This window comes from Falco rusticolus, chromosome 9, assembly GCF_015220075.1.
Source record: "Falco rusticolus isolate bFalRus1 chromosome 9, bFalRus1.pri, whole genome shotgun sequence".
In the NCBI taxonomy this organism is placed as follows: Eukaryota; Metazoa; Chordata; class Aves; order Falconiformes; family Falconidae; genus Falco; species Falco rusticolus.
Window position 1 is genome coordinate 50,969,556 of NC_051195.1, and position 17,874 is coordinate 50,987,429.

Sequence of the window (17,874 nt, forward strand, 5' to 3'; positions counted from 1 at the left end):
CTTCTGTAATATTCTTCAAACCACTTTTGTTTCCTATCAGCAAGAAACAATCTTAAGTGCAGCAAGGACTTTTATAGCTCCCTTGCACAGAGAGGGAACTTCATTACTGTGAAGTAGTTGTCACATGCTCAGTGGTAGTTTGCATGTCTCCTAATAAATAAGCAAAGTTAGGTACTGACAAAGTCAGTCAGTAGTAAGTCACAGAAGTTAAACTCAAAAACTCATCTGAAGGAGCCAAGCGAGGAATTCATTATTTTCTCAGTGCTGTGGTGGTACTTGGTATTCATAATTTGGGAATGCAAGAAACTGGGCCAGTAACATAAGAATCACTTTACTTACAGCAAATAAGCACCTGTAATACAAGATGTGAATGCAGTCCTTCAACTGAAGACCGTAAAGAGTCTGATATTTGATTTCAGGTTGTCTATGACTACAGTGTACAATGATTTTAGGATTCACAACAAATATATTTAGATGTAAAAATAAGCGTATGAAATGCTAGTACTTGACTCTTCACCTACAGAAACACCACCGATGAACCTGATCAACAGACTTCCTGAAAACGTGACACACAAATTAACAAAGAAGACTCTCTGGCCTTTTAACAGGCTAAAGGGCAAAATTTTTATTTATAAGACTTCTTGTCTAACAATCAGTTTAAGAAAATTATTAAAATAGGAGATTGCCAACAATCATTTTGTACTCTGAGCTGGTGGACCAACACTGATTAATTCTGAAACACATGAAGGTAATTTACTGTTAGGTCAATAACACTTGTGTTGTATAATTTGGAGGAAGATCTGTCCCTTATCAAGCATGTTTTGAAACAGCCAGGGTTACAAATTAAGGTTTTTCTTTCAGATCCATGCACAATCCAGATAAAACTGCCTCTACGAATCCATATAAAGCTTTTCTCCTATTACTACAGTGTGGCTGAATCACATTTTCTATTGAAACAATATGCAGGAGTCAACTCATGCAGCTTTTCTCAGCAGTTCTACCTCTCAGAACAGCCCCCGCTTCTCCAATTACCACTGCATAACCTGAGGGCTCCTGCCACATCTTGATTTTTGAAGAAGGAAGTTGCCATGTAATCTGATTGGAGGAAGTGTTGTATACATCTGTCAGCAAGTACAGGATGGTCTCATTCCTGACAGATGCATTTTGTAAGCCTTCAGACAGCAACCCAAAATTGATCCATTTGTGGAAGAGAAGATCTACCCATCTCGTACTGAACTACTTCCTCCCTACTTTTTTGATGCCAGGGAACTGGGTTTCCCCCAAGGTGATGCGCTAATTCATTCTGTATTAGCACTAAAATGGAAGTTTCCAAGCCAATCGGCCAAAGCCAAAGGTAATAAAAAGTGACATAATTTAATTACTTCTGTTACAGTTGTTCAGCAACTAAAGAAGGTATGACATGAAGCCCTAATTAATTAAGTAAAATTGGTTTCTGGTCAATAGGCAAGACCAGTGAACTAGCTGGACTAGAATACAGTATTCTTAGCTTTATCCAATTCCACCAGCAGCAACACATTAGTACGACTAAACACTTGACATTTTCTATTGCGATCCTTCTCATTAGTATTTTACAAAAGTGTTTTGACTTGCAGTCAAGACGAAAGTTTTGGCAAAATCTGCAATACACTACCTTGACACACCTTCACTATTCTTTAAATTCACTAAAAGTCAGTTAAATTAGCATTGCCCTGGACTGTTAACGTAGAGGGATGAGAAGGAATGGTGTGGGGGGCGTTGTTTTAAGGGATCCTAGGTCTCCGAGAAGAATAGTGTTAAGAGACATCAAATAGTTCTAAGTCATAACTAAGATTATATTGAGTATTTACTTGTTATACTCTGAAAGCAAATACTGTTCTTATTTCACATTTTCACAGGTTCTGTCAAGACACTCCAATGGTGCAAGATCACGTCACTAAACTGGGGGTGAGAACTCTACGTTACCTAGAGGCATACCAAAACAACAACAAAACCAAAACAGCAAGACAATAGCACAGAACTGATACTTTCACTACACCAGTATTGGAATTTTTGCTCCAAGAGGGAACATTCAGAATGAATGGAACTTGCCAACAGCTATAAAAATTACCTGAAGTTTGTTCAGTTAAATAAATTGACAGTTCCAACCCAGGACTGTTACATGACAGCAACTGTTCTACCTGAAATCTAATTTCCATCTGAAATCTAATCTCTGGTCTTATAAAAAAAAAAAAAAAATCTCTCTCCTTTAAAGTTAGTTATTTTGGCAAGAATTATCCTGAGTTATAACGGGGGAGGGAAATGATGACCAAAAATCATGCATGGAATATTATAAACGAAGCTAAAATCCTAACTGGTCTACCTTACTTCTTCAACCCATGTCTCAATGATGCATCTTATTTGTCTATCCTTACCTCTAGCTCTTTCCTAAAACCATCATGAGGACTCATTTCTCCCTTCTGCACAGATTCCTTATGCTATTAATTTTGCCCTTCATTATTATTTTTTGTAATAATACAAAGTTTCCAACCAGAATGCTCTGCTACACTATAGCAGTGCTCGGACGGTAACATATTTGTGCCTCTCGCTGTGCTTCCATGAACACAACATCCATGAACTCAGATCCCCAATTTTACTACCGCTACGATTAAAAGCAGCAGGCAGCAGACTGTGATGAAACAAGAAAAAAGGACTGTCAGCAGAGAAGCGACTCTCGGGTAAGAGCCCTGCATTGGTTTATACAGTCAACAGCTTCAGGAAATGTACAGAGTAACTCAAAGCTGAGGTAAACTCAGTCTAGGACACCAGAAGTTTCTTTTCCTTGCCCCTGCACATCTCATTATAGTTTTCAGAGTCAGCAAGTGAAAATTTCTACTAAAAGGAGAAACAAAAAAACACAATAACGCATCCCTTCCTCCCGCAAGGGAACTATTTAGGGTTCTAGGTTCTAAATGTCTGAGGCCTGGAATAGTTGCAATATTACCTTACTAGATGAAATAAATTGTCACATGTTAAAATATACAGCACAGACTACTTGTGCTTTGGACTCCACAGGTGAGACAAAATAGTAACACCTTTAAACTAGAAAAACTGCCTAGATCTCAAGTAGGTTTCACTATAGCTAATGACATGAAACACGCACCCTTTCAGGAGGATTCATCCAGCCTCTTAGGCCTGTAGTTAGTGTGAATGTGAGTCACACTCTGGAGCCTTCTCCTAGTTCAATTGACTTCTAACTTTCCTGTAAATATTATGACCAAGATGATCTGTGAAAGTCTGTGCATGGTTTATTGCTACCTTTGGGGAAAAATACTGAATCCTTTACATCCCAAGCATTCCTAGGTGAAGATGGTAAAGTCTGCACAGAAAAAAGCTTGCAATGCCAGGACTGCTATAACTCATGGAGCTGTACAAATAAATTCACAGGTTTTCTTTAAGAATACAAACTTTAAAGACAGAGGAACAGAAGTGTTTAGATAACTGTAATCTGAGCAAGAATTCTGCTTTTACCAGAATTGGAAAAGTTGATAATAGCCCAGATCTGGAAACAGCTCATTCTGGACAGCATTAATCTATGCCTGCAGATGTGAAAGCTCAGGGCACATCACCTCCTTGTTAACATCCACCAGAATGCAACATCCCCAAACGTGTTGCTGTGTGCATTAAAGCATTTCCATATTCACGTTCCTTCCCTGGCCCTCCTGGTCTCCGCTCTACGACCCCTAGTTCTCGCATGGCTCCTGACACCACGGCACAATTTAGCCCGGGCAGTATGGGCAAGAGAAGCGTGCAAGGAAGCTTACGCTGAGAGAGCTTCACTTCCTTCTCAGGGTCAACAGAAAGCATCAAATAGCAAGAAGGGAAACACATTAAGAGCTTAACTGGAATACACATTTCTCTATTACACAATTTTGAACTTGAGAGCTACAATAATGCTTTTTCTTATCACCACTGTGCAACAGTGCTTTAGAACAAGCTTCCCTTGGCTACACAGTGGCAGTGATCCGTTGGTGCAGGTTCTAGAGCGAGATTTGGAAGCATTTTACTATTATGCGCCTCATAATTCAAACTCTGTTTTGTGTCTGTCTTTATAGGTCATTGTTGGCCAGATGGAAAATATTAAGGAAAAAGGATTGCAACTAAATCAATCGGCTGTAGTCTGCTGCCAAAAGGCCCCAGGCTAACTACAAGCAGATTTGCAAGCAGGCTCTGCTCCGTTACAATCCGAGATCTGGCACATCCTTTGCCCTGACTAACAGCAGGAGGGCACAGGGCCAGCTGAGAGCAGCTACTGTGCCAAACAGACTGTGCAGGTCTTACTGCTTGAATGCTTCCACAGAAAAGGGGAATCGATGGGACTCTTTTGTAAACAACTCCCTGTACTTTCTGGCTGCTGCTAACATCAAAAGTGGTATAACTCTATCCCACTACAAAATTAACGCAAGTACACAGCTCAGACTTTTTACCAAAATCAACGTGTAAAGAAACAAATACCAGTGTTAAAGGGTAACACAGTTTCAACTAAGAACAATGATGTATATATATATATATAGTGAAAACCAAAATCAAAACATCTTTTCTCCAATGCCAAGCACCGTCTAGGAACAATTAAAAAATGGCTGAAGAGCATCCAAATGAAATATTAATATTAATATTCTTTGCAACCTCTTATCTACAAGTAAAAAGGGACTTAAATTTGGTTATACAGATTTCTTTTACAGCTCATGTATGCAGTTATCAAACAACAGGTCCAGTTTATCTAAGATGTTCAGGAGGGGAAACTATTTTGCTAATATTAACCAGCTAACCTCTTATGCATTCAGCATTTGATTCCGGACACCCATGCCTGCAGTACCTGCCCAAATGGACCAGATCAGGTCTGGCTTAACTGGTTTTCCTTAAGCATGTTATCAGCAATTGGGGGTCAGGGGGAGGAGCAGACTGGTTGGAGCTAACATTTTGTAACACTAGGTTCATTATAACAGCAGGATTTATTTTTCTTTTTGCAATCACGGTACAACCTCAAACTTGATAGGTGGACATAAATAATTTCTGTTTTTTAGTGGATGATAAGAGAAAAATTGATAGAAACAGAAGGAACTTCTTTTCAAACATCACCAGCTGTTCACATACAATAAAGCATCTGCAGCAAAGGCTTCACATGCCCTACTCCAACCATAAGGCATGTGTCACCAGTGAACAGAAAACCAGAACGAAGGTGTGCATGGCAAGGCAGAAAAAAAGCCAAGAATCTCAATTCATTTAAAAGCAATGTAACCAGTGCCCTTCCATCACCTGGAAAGACTTTTCCCTCTTTCACAGCATTTGTCATTACAGAACAATCCAGAGTTCAGAACTTGACACATTTTTTGTCTTTTCTAAATCTTCTTCCTATTACATTTAGTATTCAAATTCTAATCAATCTATATTGACAACACCAGGTAATTTGCAAGAATTTGCAGCACAAATTGGTAACATTTTGCAAATGTACACGAAAGTGAAACAAATAAGGTAAAAAACACCAGAAAAAGAAAAAAGTACCTTTTTATGATGGATTTATTTTGCTACTATGATGAATTAGAAAAACAGAATTTAACACAGTAAGCATGCTGTAGTGTATTTAAGAACGACAATACCCAACAAAATGAAACCTTACTCCAGCCCTGTCCATTTCTGCTGAGCCATCCATCAAGCCTGCCATTTTTGTGCCTGTGATTTTTAGATGCAAGGTTCTACAGTATTTAAGTTTCAACAAAAATATTCAAACCAATTCAACCATCCTTTAAAACTTCAAGTTCAGCTAGCAGAGTTTTTAACAGACCTACCAACACCACAATGAAAACTCCAAAGCTTTTCACTCAGTGTCATTTAATATATTCCCTATTGACTTGTTATTTATCAGCTACATCTAGTTGAAAATAAGAATTCATTTTTTATGAGTTCAGTGGAATCGACTCCTTTCAATGTTGGTTAAAACTCAAAACATAAAAATGCATTTCTATTGCTGCAACTATGATGTTGCATACCATTACAAAGAAAAAAAATGAAGAAGGAACACTATACACACTTCTCACATATCAATAAAATAGAAAACGCAAGCTTCATGTAGAATCAACTGGATTCTTTAAGACTTGTCTTGGTTTGACTGCTCTTTAGACAGTCATTTACATATGAAAATATGCAAAAACCTCATATTCTTGCGCATGTACACACAGATGAATGCACATTCTTATGAAATACATATGCACAACATATACATGATTAATAATGTTTGTGCTCATTCACGATAAATAACAGGACCAAGAAAAACTAGGAATAAGCTTCAATAGAAGCTTTTTAATGACGGGACAGAAAAAATGCATTATTGCATACTTTTTGTTTTTTAAGACTATTTTAATACGTGTATTTTATTCAGCGTTGCAGATAATAGTAGTTTTATAAAGCTAAGATAAGCTGAGAGACATTTCAAAATTTATTTTAAAATACTTGAGCAAGATAAGCTACTGAGACAGTCGTACAGGCTTTCTGAAATAAGTTTCTAGCATCTAAAAAAAGTTTAATGGCCGTGATGAAAATGGAAGACAACAAATGAGAAGATGTAATACAAAATTTTATTCCTCCTTTTCCTGGAACAGTATTCTTAAACAGATCATCTCTATCTTGTAAAACTTGTAAGGACAATAAAGAAAAAACACAGGAAGTTTGGAAAAACTATACTGGAAACAGTGTATCAGAAATCAGAAACACAGAACAGATAGCTAAATTTAATTGATGTCAAGCTCTCTTTTCACTAGGTTCATCACTTTTCCATATATATTCTGACAAGTAACTGAAAATAAAAGCCAGTGCCTGTTTAAGCAAATCAGCAGGGGTAAAAACCCTAAACTTTTAAGATGTAAACTGTTTTATAAACATGTCAAGTTAAAGCAAAATGCCTGCAACAACAGGAGACCCCTTCCAACCCTGCATACTCCACTCATGGCGTTCTCACATTTTCTAAGCCACTTTAGATCAATTTCCTGTCATACACAGAAAAGGAAGTTGAACCATTTTGCTACAGTTAAAGCTTGTAATAAACTAGAATTTCTGTGAAAGGAGGTCAGACTGTAGCTACAAGTTTTTCCTGCCCTCTCTTCTTTTCTCTGTAAGGTCCATGCAAAGGAACTGAGAAACATCTGCATCTTCAACTCTAATATTCAATGCATGCCTTGAATTCACTGCTAAAAAAAAAAAATCTAGGAAGCTGGCAGACGGAGGCTCAATAACAACATTTTTATTAGGTATAATTTTGTTGTACTGTTGAATCAGGAAGATCCAATTTCTCATGATTTATACATTTATTTTTTATGGCCTTTGCCAGTGTCTAACAGAACGAGCTTGCTATTTTCTTTCATCTCCAAAGAGTTCTTAGTACAGGTATTCAAGGGTCGATACACCACAAGGCCCAAACAGACTGTCCTAAAAGCGTTCCATATCATTTCCAACCATTACCATACATCTTTTTGGAAGGCCTGAAAGGATCGTATAGATACATATGGAAGCAAAACATTGATTTTGCTTACTACCATTTTGTTCAACAAATGACTACAGTATATTATCATAAAATAAAAGTCTGGACTTTTTTCTTATTTAATTAAGACAGTAATTCTCTGTCCACACAGAAGCCTAACAGCAAAAATTAGAAGGGAAGAAATCAAGTTAAAGAGAGATGGACGGGAGTGTTTTGTTTGGTTTTTTAAAGGCTATCTCTGCTCTGGGGTTATGTACAGGCATTGCTTGCAGCCTAGACTTGTAATTGCACTTTAAACTAGCAAATAAATTCTTACTCTGTTGCAGGCAAGCCTAGTTTCATTATCAGTTCTCTTCCTCTCCTTTCAAAAACATGGATTATATGTAAACTTTTTGTAAACAGTAATTAATATGACATAAATGGATAAAAGCACTAACCTCACACAGGCCACGATGAACTAACTGTAACCTAACCTTAACAAGAAAAAGCACCCAAAATCTATTTTACTCAGCTTGCCAGAACAAAAGTACTTAGGGTAACGGTCATGAGACTGCACACTCATTACAGCTGTCACAAATGAAAACTGGCTACAGAACCCAGCAGTCCTGGTACCATGTTGTTCTCTGCACTAATTCCCTTCTCCATCTTCCAAATCACTCCAAGATATTAAAATTAAATTTTGAGTTGCGTACATGTATCAATGGTAAGACTGGGGAGGGACATGACACCAAACACCCAAAACCAGTAATTGCTCTTCTTGAAATCAACACCTGTGAACAGCAAACGGACAAACAAACCCCACAAAAACAAAAACCCAAACCATAAACCAAAAAAACAAACAAGAAAACCCACCCACGTATGACCCACAAGTGGGAAAACAGCAAAACCTTAAACAATACTTCTAATTACATATTTCTCAAAGAAGCATGAAGCCAGATGGGGGTGTGTGGGGTGTGGAAGGGTGGTTACTACATAGTAAATTAAAAAAAAAGAAAAGGAGTAGTCTAACTACTTTTTTTCCCAGGCACAAAATAGTTTTCCTCTTAATTTACTTTCATTATGCAAAGGAAAAACACAATGCATGAAGAAACGGTAAATCAGGTAAGAATTTCTAGTTAACAAAAAGAATTCTATGTCTCAGCCTTCCCATATATCAGACTACTACTAAATATATTAAATTGTCATTAAAGTGAAAGTCTTTATACTCCACAAAAGAAAATTCCTATTAACACTAGTTCAAAGCATGCATTACAAATCTGCACTTTTTTAATGTTCCAAACTTTCATCCGGATAAAGTGAGAATGGGATGTACTTCCTGATTCATCTGCAAATACTTCTTCACAAACAACAGCTATGGAACATTTTAGACCAACAACAAAAAAATATATCAATCTTTCTAATTGAAGCATTTAATAATTTCCAGAGGCTATTAAAGAATTTCTATAGGATCAAGCTTTGTTGAGCTGAATTACTCCAACTTGCCTCACTAACATGAACAAGATGCTCTGTGGCATAAGCAGGAAGGCAGCAAAGTCAGCTCTGGACACGTGGGTGGAATTCGGTAAAACTCAAATTACTTCAGCTAATCAGGAATGAGTTCAGTAGGAAGTGCAGCTCTCTGAGGCTACAAGAACCAGCAAGAATTCAAAGAGGATGATAACGACTAAGAAAAGGGCAGGAATCTTATGCCTTCAGTGGAAGAGGATGGCTACACGGGGGAAGCAGCTTCCAGTTTCTTCTGCCACCACCCTTCCTCTCCATCCCTAGAAAACAATAGTCATTATCAGTTAATGTTGCATTGTCCTTGGAAAAAATGAGGTTGATTCACTTTTGCATCTGCCATTTTCTTTAAAAAAAATCCCACGGAAGACACTAAAAAAAAAATATATACATCAGCCTTACATATTGTGCACTTTTACAAAATTAAGCCTTTAAGAAATAACTGAATCAAAACTGTAATATTTGTGTGTTTTAACAGTGTCGGTTGTTCAAAGGATATTGAATCAGTGAGACTTTACCCTACGCTTGAGAAACAGCATAAAATTTCACTGTAAATCAATTAAGGATATCTTATCTCAGTTTACCATGTATCTGCTCAATGAGTTTTCATGAAGATTACTTTGTTTTACATACATCTTTTAATCTTAAAATTAACCAAGATTTGTATTTTCCTTCCCATATCATATTTTGTATCTATTGTTATCACCAGAAATACATAGTAGCAACATCACTTACTGGTGTGATAGTACATCTTACTTCAAAAGTAAAATTTAGTAAGTCAGGTGAGCTTTCACGCAGGTCAAATAATGAATCCTACCATTAGAATCAGCTAGAGAATCAGAAAAACAAAATCCATTAAGGGGACAAATTCCTAAAGAAGTGAGTGCCTAAGGAGGTTTTGTAAATGTAACCCTTATATATTGGAATAATCAGATTTTTAAGTACAATATGCCCGCATTTGAAAAAAAACCACAACACCACTGTCAAAATTCTAAAATCAAGATTTATTCCTGCTCTCCCCCCTAAGTGTAAATACTTTTCTGTGGCTTTTGGCCAAATCAGTGAAAAGGGAAAATTGTAAAAGACAACAGGATAGTCATTTTAAAACAAAACCCACAACAAATACTCAAATTCCTCCTCCAAAATAACTGAAAGTTTTGTGGAACTAAACACAGTGTTCAAGGCTTGGGATTTTTTTCTTTACATTAGAAGGTATCACAACAGAAGTGTGTTACATTTTGGAGGCACATACACAAACAGTGGTATACAGGCCCTTAAAGCCGTTTGTCCCCTATGCATCAATACCCTGCCAGTTGGCAAGCCTGAGCCAGGAAGCTGTCAATTCCAATCAAGTTTAGGCGATGCAGTCCTATTAAAGAAGTCTTGCTGGTTAAGGGGCGTCCACTGTTTCCAAAGCATGGGAAAAAAAAAAAAAAAAGAAAAAGAAAAAAAAAGAAAAAAAAAAAAGAAAAAAAAGGGCTCTGCTTTCCTTAGATTTGAGCTGGCAACTTTCACTGACTAGAGTTTTCAAGGAGCTATGAATGAGCTTAACAAAGGAGTTCTGTGGCTAGTTTCTGGCTGAAATCCATGTCAACAGTTTTTAAGGTCACAGGTCACACTAACTAACATTTATTCCCAGCAGACCCTGCTCTAAACACAAGCTGTAAGTAGTACAAATTTGGAATTTTTCTGTAATCCCTTGAGATATTCCTGATCCTTCCACATGTTTCTGCTCAATTAAAAACAATTCTCACTTTGCACCACAAGAGAGGCCCCTGCTCAGAAATCTTATTCTATCCTAAGAATAAATGGACAAAGACTGCAATCAAAGGAAAGGAAAGGGGGGAGGAGAGGAACTCACAACAAATCACACCAAAAACCTCAAATAACTCCATACAGAATCACATTCAGTTAGTTACATTTTCTGCCATCTGTCACAAACTATTATAGATTCATTTCTTTTTATCTTAGAAAAAGAGTGGTGCAGAGCTTAGCTATTTTGGCCAACAGGGATTTCCACACAAATGTTTCTGCATTTCACTTCAGAAGAATGATTTTCATTTTGGGTACAAAAGCTGAATACCCACTGAAAACTTCAAATTAAGTAAAATTGAAATCAGAGTTGCACATGGTTATAGCACCTTCTTAAATCAGTAACTTTGCCCAGTAAGTTTGTGAACCAAAGCAAAACCATACAAAGGTGGTTTTGGGGATTTGGGGAGGGTTTTTTGGGGTTTTTTCTTTGTTGTTTTTGTTTGTTTGGGTTTTTTTAACTTTAACAAAACTTGGAGCAACACAAAAACCTTTGACTTATTACTGCTCCTTCAAGCAGTTGGCAATAGGTCCTATAACTCACAGTTCAACAGATAAAGCAGAACAGTTAATATTTTTTAAAAAAAAATGCAAGATACCTATTACAGGGTTACAGGAATGACAGTGCTTGTCCACCAAGTCTAATTACTTCAACTGACAAAGTATGCATAAATCTCAGGGCCTTCAGGGCACCACAGCCTATCCAGTACCACACACCTCTAGGGCTGTCAAAGCAGTACCCACTGTCTCATTCATGTACCAGCGATCAGGTCCTTGTCCCTGAAAGTTTTTACTATTATTGCTGCTACCCATTTTGACAGGAAGGGAAAAAACAGCATATAGGCAGCCTCCAAGGGATACACCATTGTGTGTGGTCTGGCAGCATTTACCTAACGTCTCCCAAAGCTGTTTTTATAATATCTGGAAAAAAGAATCGTATATAAAACAAATTATAGATTTTAATATTCTATCACACACCAATAATCCAGACAAGATTAAGAAAGTGGTGTTTTACACTAGCAGCTAATTTTCTTAAAATTTTAAAAACAGTTTTATTAGGATTGCTATATTATACTGTAGAAGTGCTGGGGGTTTGGGGGTATTTTGTGTTGTTGGGTTTTTCGGTTTTAGTTTGTTTGTTTGAACACATTTTTATTTCAGAACTTTTATCATTCTGTTTTTCACATTACTGGCCTCAGAATTTTTACTCAAAAGTAAGGGACTATGAAGCCAAGAATGTTACTCCAAAACCATTTGGCAGGTTTTGAAGAGCACAATTATTATACTTGACCTTATACCTACTTAGTACAAAAGTTCAGTTAAATAGATACAAAAAATTCTCAGTTGAGCCCCTAAAATTATTTTTTAAACTGAAATATAAATATACATTGCTGTAAGAAAAGTACACATTTAATACTAGGGTCAACTCAGTGAAAGTGCCTGTGATTTTTTTTAACTATTGAATAAAAAATAGAGGTATTCAGGTCACCATTTTATTATGTTACATAACCTGAAATCATTACACTGAGTTACACATTTAAACCAGTTCATACATATAAATAGGTTACCATACATTCAACATTGCCATTATTTTATATGTAAAAGCAGTGTGTTTCATAAACATGTAACTTATTAAAGTTCAGATAGTCAGAATATGAAATAGACATTTGAAGACATGACTGGATCTTATCTGCTTATAACCTGAAGAATTTTTCAAGCATCAGTAACTGGATCCTTACACTGGATTTTGGAAATATTTCAGAAAATAAAAGATAAAAATATTTTTAAAAATTAAACTTGTTAGTTTTATTAAATAATCATTCTGCAATAAAAACATATTCGGACTGAGTTAATGACATTTTTTACATTCCTATAGGAGAACTTTTTCTTCCTTCATGATGCACAGAAAGACAAAGTTGTCAGGAGTCAGATTCTACAAAACTCAGGACAAAAAATCCAGCCACAATGAAAACTGATATACACTTTTGAATAATGTCTTCATACAAAAACTTGGCATCTTTCTTTGAAGGGAGAAAGAAAGAAAAAAAGGAATTTCATGTTACAATGCCTTGGTAGAATTTAGAATTTTGTATGTTCAGCAGTCTCTTCATAGTTTTATTTCCTGTATCATCATTTTCTTCACCCATCTTCAGACCATTAGAAAGAGTACAAGTGGAAGTAGCATGCTTACAGTAATTTCAGCTATGAGGTTTTTAACTCCGTCCCCCTATGGGCAGAACACATACAAAAGTGTTTGTCCACTTAAGCTTTGAGAAACCAGATTGTAAAATAAAATACTCACTCTTTACAGTACACTTACTGATACCAATACAAATTGGTTTACGTATTGCTTTCCCATCAAAAGGATGCTGAGATTCATCAAAGCCTGTGATCTAGAACTCTTAAGAGGCACAGGAGTTAGCCAAAGAGGCAAGTACAACGGAGCCAATGAACAAGTGTCCATAAATGTAAGCAACAAACCCACTTCTGGAGAATTTCTTACAGCTACAGTTGCTAAAAATTTGAAAAAAATGAATAAGCTATTAAGGAAATCTAATATTAAAACATTGTGGTATGAAAATTAAGAGCCTTAGTATGCAGAATTCTTAAGAATCAGAAAGCATCTATATGCTTTAAGAATCCACAAAAGCAGAAAGATAAATATATACTGTTACTTTTGATCACTGAGATCATATCAGTAGATCAGTATGTTTACATTATCTTTCAGTACACTGCAATTAGCAGGAAATAGTAATCAAGAACAAATTCTGAGCCTCTCTGACACCTTCCAGGCTCTTCTGCCCTAATGAAGGAACATTACCTCTGTACAAACATAGAACACTTAGAAAAGACAAGAAACAAAAGGTACACAAATTCCAGAACAAAACTAGGGGACATGCCTGATGAAGGAGTCTAAGAAGATGTCTCAGAAAAATAAGCAACAGCAGTTTGGGAATGTTTCCACACCTTTTCTTTTTTTTTTTTTTTTTCCCTTTTTTTTTTCCCGTTTTTTCTTTTTTTTTTTTTAAATAAAAGACTACAGATCTTCACTAAATTCAGAACCATCTATACGCTGTTCACCCTTAAAAACCCACACCAAATCTGATGTGAAGTCAGATTAAGGAAACATCTAGAAAAAAACAAGCAAAGAAAGAAATAATAATAAAAAAAAAATCTGCTTCTTAACACATATCTAATAGGATTTATTTCATTTCAGCCAAAGTCCTGAAGTCCTGAAATAGAGACTTAGAAAAAAATCCTTGGGCGTGGAAATTTTTCTATGCTTTTAAAATTACCGAATTAGAACTCAGAATTTAGACTTAGACATTAGCTCTCAACTTACAGTGCATTCATCCTTTGGAAAACAAAATAATTTAAAAGTGTATTTTAAGTTTTGTAATATATTGCATTGAAAAAGATAGTCCAGAATTCCAAGTCACCCAGAAGATACTGATGAGTTTGTGGGGCTTTTTTCATTCACTTCACTGCTTAGAACCTCAAAAAACCCCACCAGACCATCTGCGACACTTGTTCTGTGCTTTTGTCCGCCCTCTGCTGTCAGAAACACAGCAAATAGCCATCCACGCTACAGAGCACTCCACACCTCCTGCTACATACACTATTTGATCATTGTAGGTTCATGATTAGCTAGAAACCCAGTGAAGAAAAAAGGAAACTGAATAAAACAGACTCAGTGGTCCTACATTAAAAAAAAAAAAAAAAAAAAAAAAAGAATAAAACCACAGAACACCTAGAAGATGCAGTTTATAAACTTAATCAAAGATTTCCATAAATCTGTGTGATGCTAACCACAGCAGGAACAAAACTATGAAAACTATCTCGAAAGCAGATTTCTAAACAATACTGGTTACAACAGCCAAAACAGTTCCTTGGTAGAAGGGAATTGCCTTTCTGCTCGCCACAGGCACTACATCCATGTGGATAACTTTAATGCTCTTCAGCTCCAAGTAGCACCTTATTATACTTTGTACCCACATGAAAAAGTCTCAAGGTCACCTCAAAACTCACAGTCCAGACCTTGACTTCTGGCCTTCTAAGTATATTCTCAGCTTTAAACTTCACTTCCAGACTTCTACAGAAAGTTTTTAAAGCACTGGTTGAGTGAAAAGAATTTCCTTTTTTTTCCTGTTCCTCTTCAATAACCAAACGTGATGATTTCCCACCTCCAAATCGTTTTACCATAGCCAGACCCATAAAATCTCTCACTGATAAACATGTGAGTATCATCTCCAACAATAAACAATACCACTTAATTCGTAAACTGTTGCTGAACACAGCAAGGAATACTTGAAGATTGCTGCCATCCAACCTGCAATTTAAAAACAAATAAATCTTCTTTTCATCCCCACTTGCTTTTTTGTATCATTCTCACATTCTCCAGCATATTTCCACCCATCCATTTACTATGCAGCATCCTTTAATTCATAAAGGACACTGAAAAGTTTCACATCAACAGTGGGTGCTGCAGTCCTGGGAATAGAGCGAGTCCATATGTGTCATGCTGATTTACATTCTTTATTATCCTCTAGAACTTACATTCACTTGCATTAATGATGAACTTGCCTTTTCTCATTAGTTCATAGGAGAAAGGAGTAGGAATAAAGCTAAAATTCCCAATTCATCCACTGCTATAACTTTTTTTTTCCTCTTTCCCTTTTTTTTTTTTGGTTATGAGTTGAAGCAGAAGGCATTTAACTACAACATAACTCCTCCATTTCTCCTTGGCATTCACTCAACATAAGGGAGCTGACAGCAAAGCACTCTTATCCAGGAGAGATCAAGGAGGGACTCATACTACTCCTCATTCAGATTTTCTCTCTAAACTGTGCTTCTCCTTTGATTTGTCATTAGTCAGGAAAAGTTACCTTATGTACCCAGACACTTTCCACATGAGAGCGAATCAGCATCCCAACTATACAGAGCAGCAGCCATAGGGAAAGAGCTAGGGACATACCTCCCTGTCTTCAGTATAGGTTCCATATTGCTGGGTTGCCACAGCTAATAATAGTCAAAATGTCTAGTACAGAATAGAAAGAAGGAAGATACTGAGAAAACACCTGTCAGCCTGCCTCCCACACAATTAACTAGTAACTTTGGTAGATTTCACAATAATTTCCCCCAAATATTAAGCTTCAGTGAAGACCTAGTTAGCAGATCACTGCCATCAGTATAAAGCTGAAGTACAACACAACAAACATTTAGTATCTTCACCAGTCTAGTGCCAGCACAAATGCCACAGATGTTCATTTTAAATATATACATCAATCCAAAAATCTATTCCATGGCATTGCTGTATGCAACCCAATGAAACGAGAAGCTCTTGGTTTTTGCAACATCACCCCTGAAATTCTCCAGAGGGGTCATATTCAATAACATCTATACAGAAGCTCACATTCTGTCACATGCAACATGCAGTACTCGTAGGATGAGGACAAGTTCTTCTTGTTCTTACAATGGATTTTCTCAACTGAAAAGCAAACCAGACACGACTGAGACAGAGGTCTACAATTGCTCATAAAGGAAATTGTCCTCATTTGTGATTGCTCAAACGATTCTTCAGTCACCTAGCTGGCGATCCACACAGTTAACTCTAAGCTATCTTTACCTGGGCCATTGCTCTAATACTTCCAATTTCTCATAAACATGCAAAAAGCAGAAAGCAGAAGTCAGACCACTCTTTAAATTTGTTTAAAACAAGACAGGCCAGAATGTCAGAGGGAAATCTTTAATCCATAGTAGTTCTTAATGGAACTAATATATGGGTAGATACTGAAACTGATTTTACTTGCGTAATTTCTTGCAGCAAATGTGGATAGAAAATTACAGACTGTATTCATACCTGTCTGTGGGAGGTCATCAAAAATTACTCTGATAGAGCCTCTTTTCCCATTTCATGCGAAATGCATTGTTCCCAATTTCCACTAACAGTCTTTATTATGACAAACTTCACAAAATCCTCAAAGAGAGAGGGTAAAGCTCATACATACAAACTTTTAGGATGTGGAGAGCATCAGTGACATTCTCTCAGTTACCAACAGATGCTTTGTTAATAAAACTTGCATATACAAATGTCCACGAAATGTCTTAACAAGATCAGTTGTGACAGCTAAGGATAACAGCTGCCATCATGCTATGTCATATCAAATTACTGCAAAGAGATATTTTTTTTTCTACGCTTAACTCAAGAACATTGACTACAAACAAACACAGTTATCTACAGAGGAACTCAAAGTGCAAGATATTTTGCATCACTTCTGCAGAAGAGCAGTGACTTTGAGGACCAGATAGGAAAATAATTTTGAACAGCTGGAAATTATAATTGCAGTGTAACACAGCAAAGTCAAACACTGTTTCCTAGAGTCAGCCAAAAGCCAAACCACAGACCTACCTTAAGATACAGAAGCAGCTCTTGGCCCCAGAAGATAAGCGACAGAATCCAAACCTCTGTTTGCTGTCAATGTCTGTAAGCACAAATGTAAAGTTCTGCCCAACTTGGTTAACTGCATGGCTGAAAATAAAGAGTAAGAGGAAAAAATTAATGCTGAACTAACTCTGTGTCAGAAGTATCTAGTCTAAGTCATTGAACCTATAACATTTCCTCTTTCAGCAGAGTTCTTTTGAGAAATTAAGAGTACACACTCTCTTGAAACTTCAACATGCTAGTTGCTTGGTGAGGAAGGAGTGGGTTTGGGGTTTTTTTCTTCCCATGTCATAAGTGTGGGAAGACACTAAAAATGTGTTTATCTTTAAATGAAAATGGTTATGAGTACCAACCATCTTCAACGTAGTACACACTGTACAAGCTAAATCCAAGTTCTCTCATATGACCCAAAATATTTATTACTCTTCATTTACTAATTTGTTTACTCCAAGAGCAAGACAATGTTTAATAACATTCTAAGCTTCTTCAGCACTTGGATATTGACTTATAGAAGCTTTATTATCCATCTACCAATTTTGCATGTACGCCAGATAACCCATTCCAAAACGTTCAGCAACTGGAACCATGCCAGGTGACTCTCCTTTACTCTAGT

At 36.6% G+C, this 17,874-nt stretch overlaps 1 protein-coding gene across 6 annotated transcripts in view; it reads right to left on the reverse strand.

Annotated features, from left to right (window-relative positions):
* DENND1A (DENN domain containing 1A) overlaps window positions 1-17,874 on the reverse strand; it is a 219,133-nt gene that overhangs the window by 141,351 nt on the left and 59,908 nt on the right. For all 6 annotated transcript variants that reach the window (XM_037400409.1, XM_037400407.1, XM_037400406.1 and 3 more), the window contains exon 5: window positions 17,229-17,348. In XM_037400409.1, the coding sequence (XP_037256306.1) occupies window positions 17,229-17,348 (120 nt within the window). The remainder of the gene's footprint in view (window positions 1-17,228; window positions 17,349-17,874) is intronic.